This window comes from Takifugu flavidus, chromosome 18, assembly GCF_003711565.1.
Source record: "Takifugu flavidus isolate HTHZ2018 chromosome 18, ASM371156v2, whole genome shotgun sequence".
NCBI classification, from domain to species: domain Eukaryota; kingdom Metazoa; phylum Chordata; class Actinopteri; order Tetraodontiformes; family Tetraodontidae; genus Takifugu; species Takifugu flavidus.
Window position 1 is genome coordinate 5,396,492 of NC_079537.1, and position 21,226 is coordinate 5,417,717.

Consider the following 21,226-nt stretch of genomic DNA (forward strand, 5'->3'; position numbering starts at 1 on the left):
CATGATAAGAAGAACATCAGTTTAAAGGCAGCAGCCATTTCCTTTTTATCTCCTCTACCTCCTTCTCTCTTCCTGCATCCTTCCATCCTCCCACTGCTCCCATAATAGTGTTCTAAGCCAGAGGAAGATAGGGCAAATCCCTCCTCTGAGCGGAGCACTGAGTGTGGAAAATACTTCCTTAAACACTGTTCTCTCTCTCACACACCCGCACGTACACACAGATATATGCACACACGTCTCATCTTTCCATTTATCCCAGTCCAACCAATCAGCACGCCTCCACCTTTGTGTTGTGAACGCGAACCTGTGGCAATGGTGGTAGGTGTAATGCCTGCATCCCAAAAGGATGCTCCATCTGTTCCATCCATATTGTGGTCCATTCATTTAACTTAAAACATATATTCTTTTTATGGTCTAAACTGGTTTTTGACTTAACTTTGCAATGACCCTGGAACACTGGAGCTCACAGCAGGATTGTTGTGACAGATGTTGTCCGATTGGCCAACCAAATTTTAAACCAGAGCCAATAATAACCAAAACATGGACACAGCCATCCCTAAAATGCCAATGCCATTGCCCATGACAGAATTCCCAAATATTTATTTATTTATGCGAGTTCCGAAGGCTCTCTCCTGGTCAATCTTTAAACGTTGAACTAAGTGGAGGAGACAATACATAAAAAATATAGATAATGCATATTTTATGAGGCAATAAGAGTACTGTGAGCTGTTATCTAGCATTAGAGGTGATTACTTGTGAAAATATTTTTACTGTGGTTGGTGTAGAAATGAAGGTAGTCATTATCTTATCTCTTAAAATGGCAACTACTCATTTTAGGGAAGATTATGAAGGAATTAAATGAAGTGAAACCTTATGGCATATTTAAAAAACACTCTCAGCAATTAAAATAACTGAGGGCCAAATGTAACTGTTAAAGTATCAGTTGGTCGTCTGTCTCCCCCTAGTGGATTATTAATGCATACGCACGCACCCGAGTGCAGGGTTTTATTAAAATGCTGCGTGGATTTTATTACCAATGACATTCTCCAAACCTCGACTGTTTGTTTTTCTATGGCCCTGAATCTCAAAGGCAGCTATCAACACCTCAATTCTCCTAAAATGAATCAAATAATTTTAAAGATCTAATCCTAATCGATTCTATTGTGACGAAACTCGTGCGGTCTTCCCTGAGTTCAAACAGGTGTTCCGCTTTCAGTTAGGAGGCAGGATGCTGCTTTCAATATCCAGGGCAAAATCGTAAAATCCAACTCTATATCCGATGTTTCTACTTCTTCTCCCCTCGACGATAGTTCTGTTGTCGGTGTCGCCCTTTCAAAATGGCAGACATCCAGAAACAGTGTTCTTCTTAAAGCAAGACCATTAACAAACCATTTCAATCCGCCCAAACTTGCACTTTAATGTTGAACGGTCCGCGTGCGGAGATGACGTGAACGCAGCACCGGGGAGTGCGTGCACTTTGCTGACGAGCTGTAGCCTGGGGAAACAGCTGGCGGTTTCAGTCAGCGAACATTCTCAAATTTGACGGTAATAAAAGCGTAAGTTAGACTCGAAACGGACGCAGAGCGTTAGAGTTCGAGTCTGTGCTGCTGTTTGACCAGACACCGGGAACTGTCATCCCGGAGAAGCCACTTTTATCCGGCACTTGTTAATTGACGAGCTAGCTTGATATACCGCTGACTGGTGACGCAGCGGCTGCTAACGCCAGCTAGCTAGATAACTTACGGATTAATGTTACTCCCATAGCAACCGCCTCGATACAACTAATCTGACATCGCTAACGCAGTGTTATATGCTGAGTTTTGTTAGCGTGGTACGACTTTTTTTCGATTTTTTTTACCCCCTTCTCGGAGGAAACATGGCTCATATACATTATAAATTCGCATCTAAACGGAGCCCCGACACGGTGATTTTTGACGGCCCGCACATCACGCTTCAGGAGCTGAAGAGGCTCATCATGGAGAGGGAGAAGCTCCGATCCGGCGACTGCGACCTGCAGATCACAAACTCGCAGACAAAAGAAGGTAAACGAGCGTATGTGGTGGATTGATAAGAGTGTGCTCATCTTGGCTGGACTTTGGAGGGGAAACACGTGGGTCGGGTTTGTCAGAGGACCGCAGGGAAAGTTTCGCCACCTCTCTGTGTGCGACCGGGCTCCAGAAAAGTCATGCACTGACAAAAGAGTAATGAATAGACCGCATTCCTGCTGCAGTTTCTCCCCACACCCGTAATTGAAAGGCCCTGGAGGTGGATCACCCCGGGGCGAGAGGCGTTCATGTCGCCCGTGGGATGTGGGACAAAAATAGCAAACGTAGAGCGGACCAAAACCCCATGACCATAAGATCAACGTTAGTCCAAAGCAGTAAATAGGTGAGGTCAAAATCGCACAGGAAACTGCTGCCATGAGGGAGGGAACGAACGAGGGAGCCACAGGTGTCACTTTGCAAAAGGAAAAGACAACAGTTTTGGTTTCTTAAGACGTGAAGATTGTGGTTTGAATGCAGCACTGAGAGGCAGGTGCCGGAAGTGAACTCGTCTATATTTAAGCTCCGATATGGAGCAGCAGAAACGACCCAAAAGCCAATTTTTCCAAGTATAGATTTTAAATTGTTGAGTGGAACATTTACGCCTAATAAATCCTCTTGAAAACTGCCGCAGCGACTCCTGTGATTATCTACAAATGCACGTTGCTTTAGCAGGTAAAAGCACCGCTGCGTCGCTCCCACCCTAATAACAGGGTATTTAGGGTGATTTCAGAGTAAAAGATGGAGTGCTGAACCGTCACACGCTGTGAAATCCACTCACATCTTCACCGTCAAGTCAGTAATGGCTGGGGGAGTGCGTTTATGTTTGTGCGCCATCTCCATCTGACCCCCCCAGAGTTCACTGACGGTGAAGGTCTGATCGCCAAAGGCTCCTCCGTCATCGTCAGGAGGATCCCCGTCGTGGGCGCCAGGTCCAGCTCGAACTCCAAGATCCGCAACATGTACGTTTTCTCTCGTTCATCTCACATGTAGCTTAGCCCCCCCCCCCCACACACACACACACACACACACACACACACCACCCCTGTTCAAATGATGCACGGCATCACCGCAGCAATTCAGAGATTCTGCTCACATTTTGCTGTCTTTTCATTAAAATCTACACAAACGCATTTACAAGCAGCTGAGCGAGTTCTTAACCGAACCTCAGCGGGGGCGTTGGCGGAGATTATCAGACATTAGTCGGGATCAGTTGTAGGAAGCCAGAAAAGGCCTCACTGGAGCAAACTGGAGATCATGTGATGGTCTACCCCCAACCAAATGGAGATGAATGGACTGAAGTGCAGCGCTACAGTCGTACAGGCTCTTAGCGCCTCGCTCGGCTTCTAAACAGGCTTCATTTTTGCTCTTTCAAACCGATTTTGGACAAATGAAATATCAAACGTGGACGTTATGGATTTTTGTCCATTTATTTGTTTAGTTTCACGGCGCTGTGGAAAATTAGTCACCAAAAACTCTTGACATGCAATTGATTTAAAGTTAACAATTTGCTTCGTAACGGTAATGGAAAACCAAACATTCCCTGAAAGCGGACGTGAGTGGCGTTGGGTCATTTTAGAGGCTGTGCGTTCCATCTAACATTTGAAAATGGATATTTTCTCATCCACCCTGTGTCTCAACTCCTGATTTCCCTCTGTGTTCCAGCCAGAGGTCAGATGGCCACCTTCAGCAGCCGTTCGGAGCCTTCAGAGCAGTATGTAACCGTCCAACAGTTTTACCCAGCACACACTAAATAAAATAAATACACAAACACCTCGAATATCTGTCACTGGTATTATTTTTGCAGGCTCGCTGGAAATAAAAGACACTGCACACTTTTAATGAGCAAATGACTGTATTTCAGACACGAAAGAGAAGCACAAGCTCCTCTCTCTGGGTTCCGTTAGGTTGTGTCACTAGCAGCCGTTTGTGGCTCAAGATTGGAGGGGGTGGGCGCCGCTCGGGCGGGACAGACGTTATCAGGCAGGACGTTGTATGCAGCTGATAAAGCAGGCAGTTCGGTTATGAAGCAGGAGCTGCTGACAGTCGCTTTCCATTCATGAGAGCCCGTTTCTCCCACGTTCTCCAGCTGAATGGAGACATTTGCCGCATGCTCCGACGTGAATCTTAAATCACGCAACGTGGAGTGAGTCATTGGTGAACGCTTCTGGAGTTTCTCAAACATCCTCGGGGCCGCTCGCTTAAATGATTAAAGCAGTGATTCGGGTAGCAAACATCTGATCCTTTTAGTCTGGATTCTGTTGAAGCGGGCCCGTGTGAGCGTCAGTAAAACACACAACTCGGAAGCTTCCACTTGCTGCAGCGTGTATCGGTGTGCACTGACCTCATTCTCTCTCTGGTTTCTCAGTAGGACACGTGTCTGCCACTTGTCTTCTTAGCGCTTTGAATCTGTTGGACGGCACATTTTTATTCCCTTTTGTGCTTATTTTTTTTAACCAATAAAGTTTTTATTTTATTTGAAGCAGTCTAATGTATTGATTATGTGTTTGACTTCACTGGAGAAACAATAGAGCAGTTGTACCTTTTCCCGGGATTGGTTATTTATCCATGAATGGTGCACTATGAGTCACCTGTCATTTAAAATTTGGTATTAAAACGAACAGGCAGAGGACCAGAATAAATCAATGGTACAATGCCAGCATTTCCATATACAAATGCCAATCATTTGACTAGGCTGAATGAAAAGCCAGGCAATTCCAGTCCGGCCTCTGTTCCTCCAGGGAGCTGGATTATTTAAGGGAAATGAAACAAATGCTGCCACACACTCAGAAGAGCAAACGCTTAGAAAACAAGAAACGCTCTGCTGCTGTATCTTGTCTAAGTCCGTGTGGGACGGACGAGTGAAAATTCCCATTTTCACTGTCGGCGTTTATCACACAAGGACCTGGAGTGTTGGCAGGAGGCGCTGAGGCAATAATCCTCACATCAGCGCAGACATTTATGAACCGCTCTGTATGGAAATGGCTCCCGGGCAGAGGTGTAAAAGGCCTCTCCGAGGGGTAGATTGTGGAAGTGCCAACCTGACGTGTGACGCGGGAGTAGCGCTTAGGTTTGGCAGAGTTGATGTGTCCCGTCGTGCAGACTAAATCTCACTGTTTTAGAGAGAAATGAGCGTTTAAAATGAAAACGGCGCCCGTCTTCGATGGTGAAACGTCTCCCAGGAAGCGTGGCCGATGGCTGACTTTGTCTTTAATTCTAACAGATGGGTGCTCAGAGTTCTTCCAGCACGTTACCCCTTTTCTCCAAGGTACGTCCTCTTTCATATCAAACCTCTGGTAACCCCGGCGGCTCCCAGTCCTCCGTGCGCGCTCACATGCATCTGTGTCTACATGTAGATGACCAACCTGGCATTTGTGGACGCGTCAGAAGAGGACAAACTCAAAGTTCTGGTTAATCAGTCCCTGTACGATTCCATGAGGTCGGTGTTTCATCTTTTGATGTTTCTTTCCCTCACCCCATCTTCAAAGTACTCATTTTTCTTTTTTCTTTTTTTTTTTCAAGCTATAACATGAAAGCCGGTCCTGGTCTTCCGGCGAACTACACATGTTTTCGCTGTGGAAGCACAGGGCACCACATCAGGAACTGTCCCGTCAGTGCGGTAAGACTTGCATGAGTGTGTGTGTGTGTGTGTGTGTGTGTGCATGCACCTCACAGCCATGGTCTTGATCATGAATGTTGATGGGTGCATGTCTGACTGCAGGATAAAGCCACGGAGGCCCCTCTGAGGATAAAGAAAAGCACGGGCATCCCTCGGTCCTTCATGGTGGAGGTGGACGATCCCAGCATTAAAGGAGCCATGCTGACCAACTGTGGACATTACGCTATCCCCGCCATCCACGCGTGAGACCAGCCATCCAAAAACACCGAACCTCTAAATCACATGTGTCAAACTCAGTCCTCGAGGGCCACGATCTTGCCGGGTTTTCCTTCCTACCAGGCTGAAAATGCATTCAGTGGTTATAGAAAACCCGGCAGGATGGTGGCCCTCGAGGACTGAGTTTATTTGCAGCTGCCCTGCAGTCGGGCTGCAGCGCAGCTGTTCAGAGATGGTTGCTCTCAGAAGCCCGAACTGAGCTTCTCACTGTTATTACCTCCCTCCTGAAGCGTCTAATTACCATGAATAATACACTCCTGTGTGTTTAACGGCTACTTAAATGTTCATTCTTGCATTTATTTTAATCATCTCTACTCCCAAACTGATATGTTGTTTTTTGTCATGTCTGCAGGAAAGATAGGTGTTAGTAATTAGCACACCAGTAAAACCCACTTTACTCTCTGCAGTCCAAATCCGGGCACCCATCCTGACGTATATGTGAACTTTTCTCACTCTGCAGTAAAGCGTACGCTGTCGGCAAGAAGGAGAAGCCTCCGTTTCTCCCCCAGGAACTCCCCGTGTCAAATGACAAGGACCCCGTCCCCAAAGAACTCCTCTGTTTGATCTGCAAGGAGATGCTGACTGATGCCGTGGTCATCCCCTGCTGTGGAAACAGCTTCTGCGATGACTGTGAGTCTCACCTACACACACACACACACACACACACTCATTCTCAGACCAGCTGAATATGTCTGTCCCTCAGGTATTCGCACTGCCCTGCTGGATTCAGATCAACACACCTGCCCAACCTGTAAACAGTCAGAAGTCTCCCCCGACACTCTGATAGCCAATAAATTCCTCCGACAGGTAAATCAGCGTTGCTCTTTGACAGGGGGAGGATGAAATGATTGCAGTTCAAGAGGTTTCCTGTGGATTTCTCCTTTCACAGGCTGTTAACACCTTCCAGAAAGACCAAGGTCAGCCTAAAGTCATGGCAGGAAATGATGGTGCCTATCAATCTGAAAACCCAGCCTGGGCGCCAGATCCCGTCCTGAAGAAACCTCACCAATCAGCCCATAAACAGCAGGTCAGTCAACATTTTGTGTTGTGTACAATTTAGGCACGGTTTTCTGTCTGGATGGTCTGTTACATTTGTTTCTGAACCTTTCTTGCATCATCAGCAGACACCAGACCCACAGCCATCAGCACAGGAATGTTTGGCCCCTCCCCTCACTACAGGCCCCACCCCTCCACCAACTGTTACTGCCGCATCCCTTCAGCCACTGGAAACCCAGGCCAAGACATGTAAAAAGTAAGGTTTTGTTTCTGTCTTGAGTGTACAGGCAGTCCTGTGCGTTCTGAGCTTGTAACGGATGCGTATCTGATGTTTGCTCAGCGAGCCTGAAGAGCAGACCTGTGACGAGGCTGCAGCCGCTCAAGCGCCTGAAGAGCGCTCAGCCACAGACGCCACCGCTGCTGCAGTGAGTACAGACACCACAGGATGCACGGGCCTTTAGAACGCAGAGCCTCTCTGAACGAACATGTGTGACGTCCGCTCAGGTTTCAGACTCCACATCTGAGGAGAAGCCTCCGACGGTCAGCGTCACGCCGCAGCAGTCCTCCACAGGTGGGACAGCCTTGTCTTGTGTTTCCTGTTGTTGCTTCAAGGCTTGATTACTAAACACTGTCTGAATCCACAGACCCAGTTCCAGGTCAAGTTTGGCCCCCAACGTACTGGGAGAGGTCAGTGACAAATGTGTCTGACATCACACACGCAAAGGATGATGGGATATATTGCTTGGTTAAAGAGCATCAGTTGTCTGGAAGTGATGGAAGTGATACATTGAGTGCACCACATAGGGTAGAGGGGTGGTTTTGGACAGAAGTGAAACCGAGTGTGTCTATTTTCTGTCGTTACCGTAGCGAGAGACTGACGTCAGTCCTCTTTGTCCCACAGCACCACCTCCTCCACGAGTTGTCCCCCCTCCTCCTCCTCTTCTACATACCCATCCGTGCCTCCGCCTCTCTTTCCCCCTCCTCATTACCACAGCTTCTTCCCTGCACAGCACCATCTCAACAGTTACCCTCCTGGATACCCACCTGCCACGCCCATTTGGTCAATCCAGCCCCCCCAGGGTGCTCCCATCCCTCCGCTCTGCTCCTCTACCAATGACTGGTACAAACATCAGAGAGAGAAGAATGAAACAAGGTGGTCTGTCTTATTTTTGAAAACAGTTTGTATTTTGGTATCTGAGGAAAGTCATTGATTGTGTGATAACAGACGTTTGTTTTGGGAAACCACAGTTTAATGACCGTCTCTCTCTTTCCTCATCACTTAGGTCACCGCACAGAGGCTCCACACACTCCTCTCGTTCAAAACCTTCCAAGTCATCTCGCTCCTATTCTCGCTCCTCGAGCAGGTCCAGATCCCGCTCTCGGTCCGTCAGCAGATCCAGGTACTTTGCGCGGTTCTTTTAGGTTATGTCAGCATCGATGAAGCCAAATGATGGGGGAACATTGGCGAGTTTCAAATGTGGTCAGACAACAAAAAGAAATGACTCGGATGTAAATATCACCTCTGTTATCTGCGTTCATCCAGGGCCACGTCCCCAGACCCCCGCAGCAGACACCTCCACGTCCGTTCTCGTTCCTCTTACACCTACAGCTACGGTTACAAACGCTCCCCTACGCCATCCTCATCGTCTTCGCCTCGAATCGCCCACCATTCCAGGTCCAAGTCACCATCGGATCATCGCAAAAAAACCCACCACAGTCGGCATCACGGTAAAAAATCCTCCTCTGGCAGGAGCAGCTCCAGGAGGAGGGGAGAACGCGGTCAGGAAGGCCGCGGCTCAGAAGAGAATCACGGGTACGATCGGCGCGCGAGAGCAAATTCCAGCTTGGAGCCGGACCAGCAGCACTATCTGCAGTGGAAAAGGGACTACAAAGAGTGGTGCGACAAATATTATAACAGCTACGTCAGCCACTTCCACCAGCTGCCTCCTCCTTTGCTCAGTCTCCCTCCGTCCCCTCATCCTCATCGGGAGGGCAGAGAAGGAGACGTGGGCGCGGACACTCGCAGCCATCGCCATCACAGCCGAAGCAGCGCCCACGCGGACCACCGCTCCACTCAGTCTCGCTCGTCCAGCGACTGTCGCTCCACAGCATCTCGGTCTTCGAGCGACGGTCGGTCTTCTCCGTCTCATTCATCCAATCACAGCCGTTCCCCTGCGTCTCACTTGTCCAGTGATGGCTGCTCAACGCCATCCAAGCGGAGGGCTGCAGACTACGCAAGAGATGGCAGGAAGGAGCGGAAGAGGTCCCCCAGGAGGTGTAAGGAAGGTACCCCAGGACTTGAAAAAGCCTCCCCCTGCCAGCCCTCAGAACCAGTGCGACCGTTGGTGAAAACTTGTAAACAATCAGAGTATAAAAGAGAAAGGAGAGGTCATAAGAATTCAGAAAAAGAGACAAAACAGGCCAGCAAAAGATCAGACAGGGGTCACTATGGAAACAGCAAAACTGACTCCAGGTCAGAGAAACACGGGAAAAGAAAAGGAGACGATGCAAAGAGTTTAGCTGAGACTGGAAGCAGCAAACGCCTGAAAGCCTACACCACAGAGGGCCCTCAGGCCTGCGAGGGGGAAGCCCACCATCCCTCCGACAAAAAGAGGTCGGGAAAGGAGAAGACGACACAGCCCGTGTCAGAGGAAGACATCTGGGAGGAAGGGATGAAGGTGAAGCCCCCGAAAAGGATAAGCATCAATATCAGCCTGGATGGAAGGAAGAAGGAAGAGAAGCATGAGATGCTTTGTCTAGAGAGCTCCACAGAAAAACCAAGGGAAGAAGTTCAGAAGAGCGGTAATGGAGGGGAGGACAAGGTGAATGAGATGGAGGTCAGCCAAGAGCAGGAGGGAGAGGCCAGAGAGGAAGTTACCCCAGATGAAAGGGAGCAAAGTTTGATCTGGATGGAAGACGTGAGCGATCATCAGGACCAGGTGAGAGAGGAAGGAGAGACGAAAGGAGGCTGGCATTGCACCTTCAGACATGAGGAGGAGGAGAACACAGAGCTGCAGGAGGAGCGTGATGAGAGGACGGCCAGCGTCAAAGAAGAGGAGACAAGAGAAGGAAGGAGTGGGGGACAAGGGAGGAGAGAGTCACTCCCAGGGGAAACCGCTTCCACTGAGACAGAGTCGTGGGTGGAGGTGAAGCAAAGCATGGAGACAAACGCTGGGACGAGGCGCACGAGCCACCAGGACAGGACAGAGACCGAGGACAGTGACAGGTGGGGATGTTGCTGCCCTGCTTCTTTATGTGTACCTCCATCTGTAAATACACTCAACACAGTTGTTCTTCATGGTAGACATGGCAGCCATGGGAACGGTCTCGAGAGGACGTGGACGGGTGGAGCTCTGGAGCAAGACACCCAGGACCGAGCATCAGAGGGAGAGGACGGACTCGAGCAGGTGAGTCTGCAAAGGCTTCTGCCTGTACTTTGTGTGGTTTTGACTTTTTTACTCCATTCTATAGGTCCCTCGTTTCAAATGGAAGAAAGAAGAGCAGGATGAAGAGTCCAAAGCTGAGTCGTGTCTGCCGTCAGTGTCCAAAATGGAGAAGTCGACCATTTCTAGGTCACACTGTGGCACAGCTCCATCTAGTGGCAGAGAGCGGTCTTACAGTAGTTCTAGTAGAGACTGGAAGAGGGAGCTGGAGAATGACAGCTCAATGCAAAAGCAGAGAGAGGGAAAACGATCCCAAGAGAGGAGAAAGGAGGGAGAGAACCACAGAGACGGGGGGGAAGAAAGACACAAGAGGAATTTAAGGGATGGCCAGGGCAAATTCCAAGACGCCCAGCTTCATCAGTGCTCTGGCAGTCTTCCTGTTCCAGCACACACCTACAAAGACAAAGCTGCAGGAAACCACCAGTCAACCCTTCCTCTCCTCCCCCACTGCTGGAGCGAGGAGAAAGGTCCCCTGTCCTCCAAAGATATGAAGAACAGAAGGGAAAAGGATGGGGAGAGACCCAGCAGCTCCTCAGCCGTTCAGGAGAGCAGCAGCGACTACGGCAGGAAAGAGAGGAAAATGGAGAAAGGAGAAGCTCCAGACGAGCTGCTGGAGGAGTGGGAGGAACACAAGAAATCAAGGAAAGGTAGAGATGGAAGAGAGTACTGATGGGACAGGCATCAGGAGGCCCGCAGGAAGTGCTGCTACATGACTTTATTTTTTAATAATGGTCCTGCACTGTGTTTAAAAAGTGCCTGATTTATTTTCTCTAGTTTTCCAGCAACAGTGAGCGTGAAACTGTTACAGCTCAAATGAAGCTACACTGAATTTCTGGCTGGTCAGTCAGCTATTTCATTTGTCTCACTCCTGAGAGGAGCTAACAGAGTATTATTTAAGAGTTTGATTATTAATAATATAGGTATTTATCATTTGATTATTTTTTTTTAATTATATGTAAATGTTTAATTTCAAACTGTTGCTGGATGGATAAAGAACTTAGCAGATGTTTGTTTTTTCCTGTTTTCAAGGAAATAAAACAAACTGATTCAAAAAGGGTTGTGTTCTTTATTATTTTGCCTCATAAGAATCACATAACAAAATAAAAATCATCCTCATCTGCAGTTTTAAATAACTTACAAACATCTAACCCAGGCATGGGCAAACTAAGGCCCGGGGGCCACACGCGGCCCGTTAAACGTTTTAATCCGGCCCGCCAAACTTGACAAATTAAATGAATAAACCTTGTTAATGTTAAATTTTCACTGCAATTCTGGTGTTTTCCCACTAGAAAAAAGACAGTCAGGAGGAGAGTGATGGTGATATCCTGAAGGATAACAGAACTTTCAGTGCTTTAAAATAGAAATGCTTATTAATTTTTTTTTAAAAGGCACATTTTATTCATTTGATTTTAAGTGTTTTAAGACTCATTCCAAAGTCAGATATTTTGTTGTAATGCTTCTCTTCATTTTCATTTGAAATTAAAGCACATGTTTTCTCCATATCCCAAGATGTGTATTTTTTCTCCAATGAGGTGAGGTTGCCAAAGCACTCCATCCATCCATCTGCTCCTGGTCCGGCGCCTTTGTCAAATGTTAGAACCCATTGTGGCCCACGAATCAAAATGTTTGCCCACCCCTGATCTAACCTGACCTTTAGTTTATTAAGACCAACCAATGAGAGAGCAATGTGTTGTCCTGCTTTGTACAAACAATTCTTGACATTCTATTGAGGGATGACATAAAAATCCCAAATAAATCCCTAACTGACCGAAGAAAACAAAGAATTTGTTGCTAAAATAAAGGATGAACAGCTGCCCTTCAAAGCAAGCTGACAAAAGCGATAAAAGAAACTGATATCTGCCTCATAAGCACTAAACATTATTTTTTAAAAAGGGAATCTAACAGTTTTCTCACCATCTGGCTTCCTCCTCCTCCTCCTCGTCCCATCCAGCCTGTCACCTTCTCATCCCAACACAACATCTGCACCTTCTTTTCAGATCCTGCAGCCAAGAAAGACGTTAACATTGACTGGAATGACAGTCGGTGTGTCCTCTTTCTGCTGCAAGATGTTGAAATAAATCTGACAAATGTGTCCAATATGTCCGCTGTCTGGGGTTATTGTTACTATTGTGTGTGATGTTGGTGTGGATCCAAGCGTTTCTTGCTTCATTAACTCCCCACATCAGAGACATGGCAGAGGTCCAGCCTGTCTGTCTCTGGTTCTCTGCTCCTCCTCATGCCAAAGCATGCTGGGATTGACTCTAGTAGGTGAGGGTTTCCTGTCCAAACCCTGGTCACAGCGCGTCCAGACCAGTGGTGTCTCATTGCTCTCTGTGTGTGTGGATGTTGTGTGGAGCTTCCAGGTTACCGCGGCGCCAACTGTGCCGATTTTGTTGCACTAGAGCTGCTGAGGTGAATCATGGTTCCACGTGAGAGGGGAAGACGACAAGTGACGCACAAAAGGTGAGAGACACGGCACACAGCCCCCGTCCCAGACAGAAGATGTAGGACATCGAAACCTGCAGGCACAGAGGCAGACAGACATACTGAACAGGTACGAAGACACAAAGACCCAGACTGACTGACGGGTGGACCCAGCTCCCCCCCCCCTCGCTGTGTGTTGAGGATCAGACATGAGGTATGCTTTGAAAGATCTATCTTCCATTTTCCTGCCATCCCTGCATTGACTGCATACATTTGGTGCGCTCCTCCTCGGAATTTCCTCCCCCCTTCTTTGTCCCGGCGATGTACGCCGACGTCTCAGGGCTGGGTGCCAAGCCTGCCCGACGGGGCTGCGTGGTGCCTGCATGCACAGATTGTTTTGTCCTGGGGGAGGGTTGATGACAGCTGCATGTTTGTGGACTTAAGACCAGGACAAACCGCCTTTACACTGTGGAGAGACGTGCTGTGGGACAACTAGGGTGAAAAATCAACTTCAGAAAAGCATTAAGTAGCCAATCAGGAAAAGGGAACAATTTTACCATATTTTTTGTTTCTAGTTTTTAGTCCTATCTACACTCTTCAGCTTCTTTATTTTCTTTTCTATGTTCTAAAGTCTATCGTTGAAGCTTTTAAGTCAGCTGGAAATCAATTCAGATTGATGTGTGTGTTTTTTATACTGTATAATAACAGAAGTGCCATAGTAATTTCTTTGTTTTTATATGAATACCAGAGCATGTCACCTTCCAGGTGTTAGCATGGTGTGTCGGCAGGTTTCCACAGCAACCCAGAACAAACAAGCAGATTAGAATTCATTATTGATGTTAGGCATCATAATCCATCAATTCTACACTCTGAAAACTACATTTCAGACTGAGTGGGAGAGCTGAGTGGTCACTGGTGCTTTACCCACAGTGTCCAGCAGGGGGAGCATTCAGCGTGAACCCCAACAATGACCTCGCATGACAGCTTACACGCACTACAAGATATTTTATTGATTAGCACAATGCCGATGGGTTTTTCTTTAATTGCTGCCGTTAAAATGTCAGTGGTTCGTCATAATTTTAGCCAATCCTGGTGCTGATAATGTTTCCCAAAATAGACCTCAAGGACCTTTCAGTGCAGTACTTCTGCAAAGAGAGGTTGTAAAAGGTACTGCATGAAGCTGGGCTTACATCCAAGGTAAAGAACCTGTGTAAAGAATTATTATATGTGTTCAACTTTCATTTAAATATAATCTAAATACATTAATTTTGTCCTTTAATAGGACACTCTTTGGCGCGTTTTGTCATGTATTCCCCCTAAAGATTGTATCAGGTGACAAATGTCATAAAGTGAGGTTGATGACTGTAGATCATTTTACTCCTCTGTGTTTATGGGAGGCAGATCATGGTGAAACATTGCCTAAGGTCTATAAAAAGGTCAGAGCTCATCTGCAGCTCAACATTTCTCAGTGATCAAGTACCGTTACGTGACTCTTCAGTCTGACCTGAAGACTGGGGGCGTTCAGCCAAGACCGCAGCCTCTTAGCGCCCTCTAGTGGACAGTGGTGGTAAAGCATACCTCCCTGGGTCCAGTCAGGTCCATATCTTCAGATCGATTCAGCAAAGAAATGTTACTCATTCTGTGAATGTTGGTGAGTGATTCTGTTTATCATTTCAACGGAAAATATTTAGATTTTTGTTCCAGCTTAATTTTTTGAGGAGAAACCACCTTTAAATGACGTAAACCTCCAGAAGGCAGATGTGTCTCCAGTAGTGAGGGAATGTGTGTGTGCGTGTGTGCGCGCGCGTGCTGCAGCCTTTTCAATTGTATATATGCAAAATAGATCTGCTTTTGTATTTCTTAATCTTTTAGGGCATTTAGAATTTGTAATGCGTCAAGAAAGGGTGTGTGTGTGTGTGTGTGTGTGTGTGTGGTGTGTGTGTGTGTGCCTGGCCCCGTCTGTGACCACGACTGTGTGCAGAATATCAATGAGGATTTCTCAGACTCATTCTCTCTCTCTCTCTCTCTGCTTGCGAGAGAGAGAGAGAGAGACGCATCAAGGAAAAGCAGTGGGATGAAAAAGTCTTTCCTCAAGGACACAGTTCACATATTTATTACCCTCATCTCTCTTTCTCCCCCACTTTCTCTCTCTCTTTCTCTCTCTCACACACACACACACACACACACACACACACACACCACACACACACACACCACACACACACACACCACCAAGTCCAAAACCCACTAAAGCCAGAAGGCAGCGTGATGGCGATGCTGTCTAGACAACTTATCAATGGACTTCTGAAAAAACACCACTTGGACATGTGCATCTCCTGTTGTCCATGTTTAAATGTTGTCATGTGTGTGTGTGTGTGTGTGTGTGTGTGTGTGTGTGTGTCTATGCGTGTGTGTCTGTGCGTGTGTTATGTCTCCATTACTACTGACTGTGCATTTTTCTTTTTATTCTTTTTAATAAAGGTCAAAAGGGTCAGAGATCATTATGATGAGAAGAGAGTAATCCTGCTGTTATGTTGTCAGAAATATTTATTACCATGTTACTAACCTTTAATAATTAGGACCAAACCAAGATAGAGGTCAGTACTCAAACACACCCATCTAGTCCCTCTTAACTGACATTGGTTCATTAGACAGAGTCACAGTTAATGATCACACCTACCCAAGGATTCAGCAGGACCCTGGACAGGTCATCAGTAACAAAGAATAAACCCTGGACAGGTCACCAGTAAAAAAGAATAAACCCTGGACAGGTCACCAGTAATAAAGAATAAACCCTGGACAGGTCACCAGTAACAAAGAATAAACCCTGGACAGGTCACCAGTAACAAAGAATAAACCCTGGACAGGTCACCAATAATAAAGAATAAACCCTGGACAGGTCATCAGTAACAAAGAATAAACCCTGGACAGGTCACCAATAATAAAGAATAAACCCTGGACAGGTCATCAGTAACAAAGAATAAACCCTGGACAGGTCACCAGTAATAAAGAATAAACCCTGGACAGGTCACCAGTAACAATTACCTGGTATTATTAGTAACATTTCATCAATTTTCTGAATGTTTTGTTTATATTATATTGATTGAAGACAGTTTGGGCGTCTGCAGTGAGTAAAACTGACAGCGAAGAGGAGTAGTGAGGGAGGACAGACAGACAGACAGACAGACAGACAGACAGACAGACAGACAGACAGACAGACAGACAGACAGACAGACAGACAGACAGACAGGTCCTGGCTGCTGGTGAGAACCAGTTTGCTGATTGTCTTGCAGTCATTGATATGGAAATGCATATTGAAGAAAGGGACTTTGCGAGCGTGCACGTGTGTGTGTGTGTGTGTGTGTGTGTGTGTGTGTGTGTGTGTTCAAATGCTTTAAAAACCAGAAGCACTTGTTAAAGCTATTACTCATTAACCTTTGCTGAACTTCCCTCCTGCTCAGGATCAGGTTTTCACCTGAATAACAATGATTCCATCAAACATCTTCATCATCTTAATGAGGAGTTTGATGCAGTTGTACATTTATTTTCACTTTTAAAGCTTATATGGATGCTGGGGCAGCAGTTTGAGGGGTAAAAACATCCTTCAAGAACTTTCAGGTCCCCCTCCACAATGGAGAAAAAGTCCCAAAGATAAAAGCACATCAAGGAAAACAATAAATCATTAGACAATAGGCCAGTGTAATTCAATTTTAACCAAAAACTGCCCCCTGTGCTGCGAACAACCACCATTTTCATCTCAACCTGGACACAATATGAGCGCCAGGAACTCTGCCAGCCTGGACACGACGTCCCTCCTCCGCTCTCCTTCTCTAATCTGCAGTAATTTCTCACCCTGTCCTCCAGCCTCACTGAGAATAAAAAAAGGCACTGCCCCATCCCCCATTATCCCCTCACATTTGTGCCCCCTCCTTCTGCCCCAGTGACTGCTAGTGCTGTTCTTTTGTTTCTGCTGGAATAAGAACTAATTGCCCTCTGGCTCCAAGCCAGAACCCAGTCGAGGTGGGAAGAGGAGCACACACACACACACACACACACACATATATGGATATACATTAGTTTCTCATTATTTATTAAAGGATATTATTAAGGACCTCCAGGAGTCTATTAGAACGCTTATTTAAAATTAGCAATTGCAAATTTATTTATCTGAATTATTTATCCACATGACTTCAAATTCAGTGCGCGATCACTGGGACGTACGTGTCCAACTACAGTGTGGAAATAAAAGGAAATATGTCCAAAATTCCAGTTAATGAAAAGCCAGAATTCCCATACAGGGTTCCGTTTCCTTAATTGTTATTTTTCCCGTGCACCTGACACTGCATGTGTTCCCTGTTTCCGGGTACGTGCTCAAAAATAAGATAATGACACCGTGCAAATAACTCACGTCTTTTTTTTTAAGGAAATGAATAATTTGGGAGGTTATTTATATGTTAAAAGACGAACACCCTGGTTGGCAGCATGCAAAGAGGCTCAAAGCTGACACAGACCCCCATCCGAGTTCCGTGAATCTGTCTCCAAACTAAAACTCAAATAAATTGTACATTTTCCAGTGTCAGCCCTCGGTAACCTTCCTGTTGCAGGTAAAATAGCACCCGTTCAGGGTGAACGCGGTCCAACGTCCCCAGCACAAAACGGTCAGTCATGGACGAGGGATGGACTGATCCGGTACCAGGTCGTGTCTGTTAGTTGGGTTTATGGAAATGGTGCCAGCAGTCGGGTCGGCTGTAACTCTATGCTCGCCTGAATAAGTCATGCAGGCTCAAACTCTGGCCCGAACACGTGTGGATCCTTGCGTGGATTCTTACATCTAGTTGATGTAAATACTGTATGCGTAATCCTGAGGGTTATAGAGCACCGCAAAGACATCAAAACAGGTTAATACGGATGCTGTTAAAGGTGACAAAGGTGTTCAAAGCCTTCCTGACTGTTTGATAGAAGTGTGAGCGTCTGTGTGCGTCAGCACCATGAAGAAATCAAGCATTACATCTGGAACCAGCTCTACTGTTGCCTTGGTGATGCCTGACATGCTGACATGGCCACTCTATTGTACAGTCTTACACACACACACACACACACACACACACACACACACACACACACACACACACCAGTAATGAGATCAAGAGACTGGCAATGTGCCAGGACAGTCCACACACAGACACACACCCTTGTATTTCTATCTTTGTGAGGACATAATTCGTTCCCCAGCCCCTCATCCTAATGACGGAATCCCCAACCTGAGCCCTTCCATGTTGTGAAGACCAGTCCACACACACACACACACACACACACACACACACACACACACACACACACACACACACGCCTTCCCTTCCACCTACGTACTGGAACATTCAGAGAGCACATGTTCAAACACAGCAGCTTTGGGAGAAGACTAAAATAAATTCTCTCAGCTATGAAAGTGAGCGTAAAATATTTTCAGCTGTCCAAGCGCGAACTGGCGTTGAGAGGGAAAGAATTAACGGAGCTCTTCATTAAACGTGAGTCTGAATAAAGGCTGAGACATCCGTCATTTCTCTGCGCCCCCTCCCCGTCGCCCCTCCATCTGCCATTCTTTTTTTTTAACCCCCCATCACATCACTCTGTGCTTTGTCATTCGCGCTTTGATCTCTGGTTACATGCTCTCGCTCCCAGAGAGGTCCACCGGCCGGTCCGGCCTGGACAAAGGGCCAGCAGTGGCCCCATCCATGACAATGGCCCCCACACTGCAGAGGAGGCTTTTGGGATGGAAACTAAAGTGTGCGTTACATCTCAAAGAGGGACATTTTGTGTTCACAAGTTGCTGCTCCGACTTCCAACATTTAAAAGATGACGATGCCAGCGACCAAAATGCTTACTAACGTCTTTCGAGCTAAGTCGCTACAACATCTACACCATGTCCAGTTGATGTCTGATCAACTCGAACTGCCCCCCCTCTCCAAAAAAAAATCTGGTTTCTCTTTATTGAGGTTTCTGTGTTTACTAGAATTTAACTGGGGGGCTCCTGAATGAGCAATGACATCACTTTTCAGAGAACTTATTGTATAGATGGTGGTTCTATCATACGTGTTCATCATTCCTGTCACACAGGACCTCCTCAGGAGCAGATTAGCAGTGCAGCTTATGCCACTACAGCTAGCCTGGTCACTTCCTCACTCTTACATAACCTTCCTCCGTTAAGTTCACGTCCACACTTTCTCCCTTTGCTAGTCCACTTGTAGTCACATGCGACCAAACCATGGTCCACGATTTCAGGTAGACTCGAGTTCACTTGTTGGTTCAGGTGAGTTTGAACACCTGCGCCAATGATCTTTTGATCTGCCTAAACAGAAAAAAAACTGTTCCGGTGTGAGAGCCCCCGGAGTTGGACACTGTAGGCATTTTTCAGCTATCTAAACAACTATTACCCCCCCACTAGCAGAAAATTAGTGTCCTCCAGCCATTTTGTGAGCTTGTCTCTTATGATTGCTGATGTGCATCTTACATCATTAATCAAGAGTCATGTAAGACTAATTACACCCCGAGGGTTTGGCAGATGTGCGTCTAGGCTGGAATGTTAAAAACAATACCTTTATGATGGGCGGGCTCCTGGAACAGTTAGGCCACACCCACAAGCCCGAGTTTTGATTGGCAGGGGCGAACAGTGGAGGTTTGTGAAGAAAACTGCCTCCAAGACATCCATCTCTGCCAACAGCAACATTCGATGGTAAGATGTTTCAAGCCCATGAAGGACAGCCACTCCGACATTATCATAGAAAATACGGCAAAATGAAACATTTTGACTAAAATATCAAGCGCTGGACCAGAATCACCTGACAGCGGCACTTCCTATCCAAATACTTCTATTTTCAGGAGAAGAAAAAGTGGTTTTGGGGCTATGTTTCTCTTTATTACTCATTAACATGAGTAGACACAAGTGTGGGCACGTCTGGGTATGTAGCACCATCACAACCAGCCCTCCCATCACCATCTACCTAGGGACAGAAATGGAAACTGTAGCCTTTGAGAAACGTTTCTGAAGAATCAGAGGCAGCTGGAGAAGGTGGATGCGCAGGTATCAAAGTCCGAGTGTAATTTTAGCCGCAGCAAATCGATGGTGGAGCTGTCAGAAAGCAAAGCGAGGCACAGAAATCCTGCACAAACACGCCACCTGATCTTACGGATTACAAAAAACAACAAGGGCACATCCTGATGTAGGACGTACGCTAGCTGGGAGGGGACAAATGCAAAGATTCTCTCTGATAATGGAGAGGAAGCGCGCACAAATACGCTGCGTCTGCCGCTGCGCCGGCAGGAAGTGAGGGAGGGGAGCGGCGGTGATTACAGGAGAAAAGATGGACAGAAGACGAGAGGGCCGCAAAGCAGCCCAAGTCACAAACATGGCGGATGTGCTCAGAGAGACGTGATCGTTTAGGGAAGTCAGTGGTTTTCTGAAAGGTGCAGACATGCTGCAACACCACGACGCCTGCAGCTTAGTCCCACACACATTAGTGCTCAGGACAAGCCTATTACTACTTGACATGCAAAGCTCTTCATTGACCTCCTGTCAGTCTGTCTCTCTTTTTCCATCACGGAGAGAGAGACAGGTAGGCGTCCCTGTTTTTGCCTGTGTGAAACTCCTGCAGTCAGGCCTCAAAGACAAGAGGAACTGACTAATTTATTCTGTATTTGGTGAAGATGGCATAGATGTCTACGTGTACCAGGTTCCTTGTTTACCCGGGCTACACACGGGGTTGTGTTTTTCCCCTTTGATCCTGAGTGGAGCCTGTGCGTGAGCGTGTCAATAATTAAACTTTCGCTTGCTCTGTTTGCTCACCGCTCTGTCTGTCAAGGTGACCGTCGTGTCACATGCTGTTACCAAACCCTGACTGCACGGCTACGCACCCATTCCCCCTCCTGATGCTAGCACGCTACAACGGGAAAGAGCCCCGTCTCACTGTTGCCGCTGTGGGGCTGTTTTCACTCTGTTCCCTTCTATTCTTTTCTGGTCTGCTTTGTTCGGGTTTCCATTCACCGCCTCTGGACCTTTCTGCTTTGTCGTGGTCGAGCGTGCGCCTCATCTACCTGCATGTATTTGGATGTATGAGTGAGCCACACCTGCAGAATATTGTACCTAACCTACAGTAGCTGCCGCGTATCTTCTATCGCGGCACGAGTGTGTTCACCAGGTTTGTTTGCTCGTGTCAAAGTGGCCCAACTTGAATCATGTCAGGGTGTCCCCTACAGCACAAACATACAGCGAATATGGAACGTTCGAATCAATCAATCAATCAATCAATTAATTATTTGGACTCTGCCGCCATCTTGTTTATTAGCTCCTCATACTCTTAGCTAGCGTGTATTCCTTCTTTTCTTAATTTTAAAGAATTGCGATCTCGCATATACGTCACACCACTATAATA

At 46.8% G+C, this 21,226-nt stretch overlaps 1 protein-coding gene and 1 long non-coding RNA gene across 5 annotated transcripts; one reads left to right on the forward strand and one right to left on the reverse strand.

The window, feature by feature from the left end:
- The first annotated feature begins 1,355 nt into the window (after positions 1-1,355).
- Positions 1,356-11,430, forward strand: LOC130514748 (E3 ubiquitin-protein ligase RBBP6-like). 4 transcript variants are annotated; one of them, XM_057014521.1, is made up of 19 exons: positions 1,356-2,042; positions 2,899-3,004; positions 3,708-3,756; positions 5,266-5,310; positions 5,399-5,481; positions 5,565-5,661; positions 5,764-5,903; positions 6,398-6,567; positions 6,641-6,744; positions 6,827-6,964; positions 7,059-7,189; positions 7,274-7,358; positions 7,438-7,504; positions 7,578-7,620; positions 7,835-8,086; positions 8,217-8,333; positions 8,477-10,159; positions 10,247-10,340; positions 10,405-11,430. In XM_057014521.1, exons 1-19 carry the CDS (start codon positions 1,811-1,813, stop codon positions 11,044-11,046), a joined length of 4,278 nt encoding a protein of 1,425 aa, XP_056870501.1. In that variant the 5' UTR covers positions 1,356-1,810; the 3' UTR covers positions 11,047-11,430. The 4 variants fall into 4 exon arrangements, with proteins under 4 accessions (XP_056870501.1, XP_056870500.1, XP_056870502.1 ...); XM_057014520.1 differs by having other exon boundaries at positions 1,360-2,042; positions 7,062-7,189; positions 10,238-10,340; XM_057014522.1 differs by having other exon boundaries at positions 1,361-2,042; positions 3,712-3,756; positions 10,238-10,340.
- Positions 8,097-8,591, reverse strand: LOC130514750 (uncharacterized). The gene is made up of 2 exons (XR_008947054.1): positions 8,454-8,591; positions 8,097-8,348 (listed from the first exon to the last, which is right to left on the reverse strand). It is a non-coding gene; the product is annotated as an uncharacterized LOC130514750 (long non-coding RNA).
- Positions 11,431-21,226: the final 9,796 nt, after the last annotated feature.

Excerpts from the sequence above, each read along its gene's own strand:
- LOC130514748 (XM_057014519.1), top strand. The coding sequence starts at position 1,811 with ATGCTGAGTTTTGTTAGCGTGGTACGACTTTTTTTCGATTTTTTTTAC. Across the intron at positions 3,005-3,707 it reads AACTCCAAGATCCGCAACAT|CCAGAGGTCAGATGGCCACC; the intron begins GTACGTTTTCTC and ends TCTGTGTTCCAG. Across the intron at positions 7,505-7,577 it reads GCCGCAGCAGTCCTCCACAG|ACCCAGTTCCAGGTCAAGTT; the intron begins GTGGGACAGCCT and ends CTGAATCCACAG.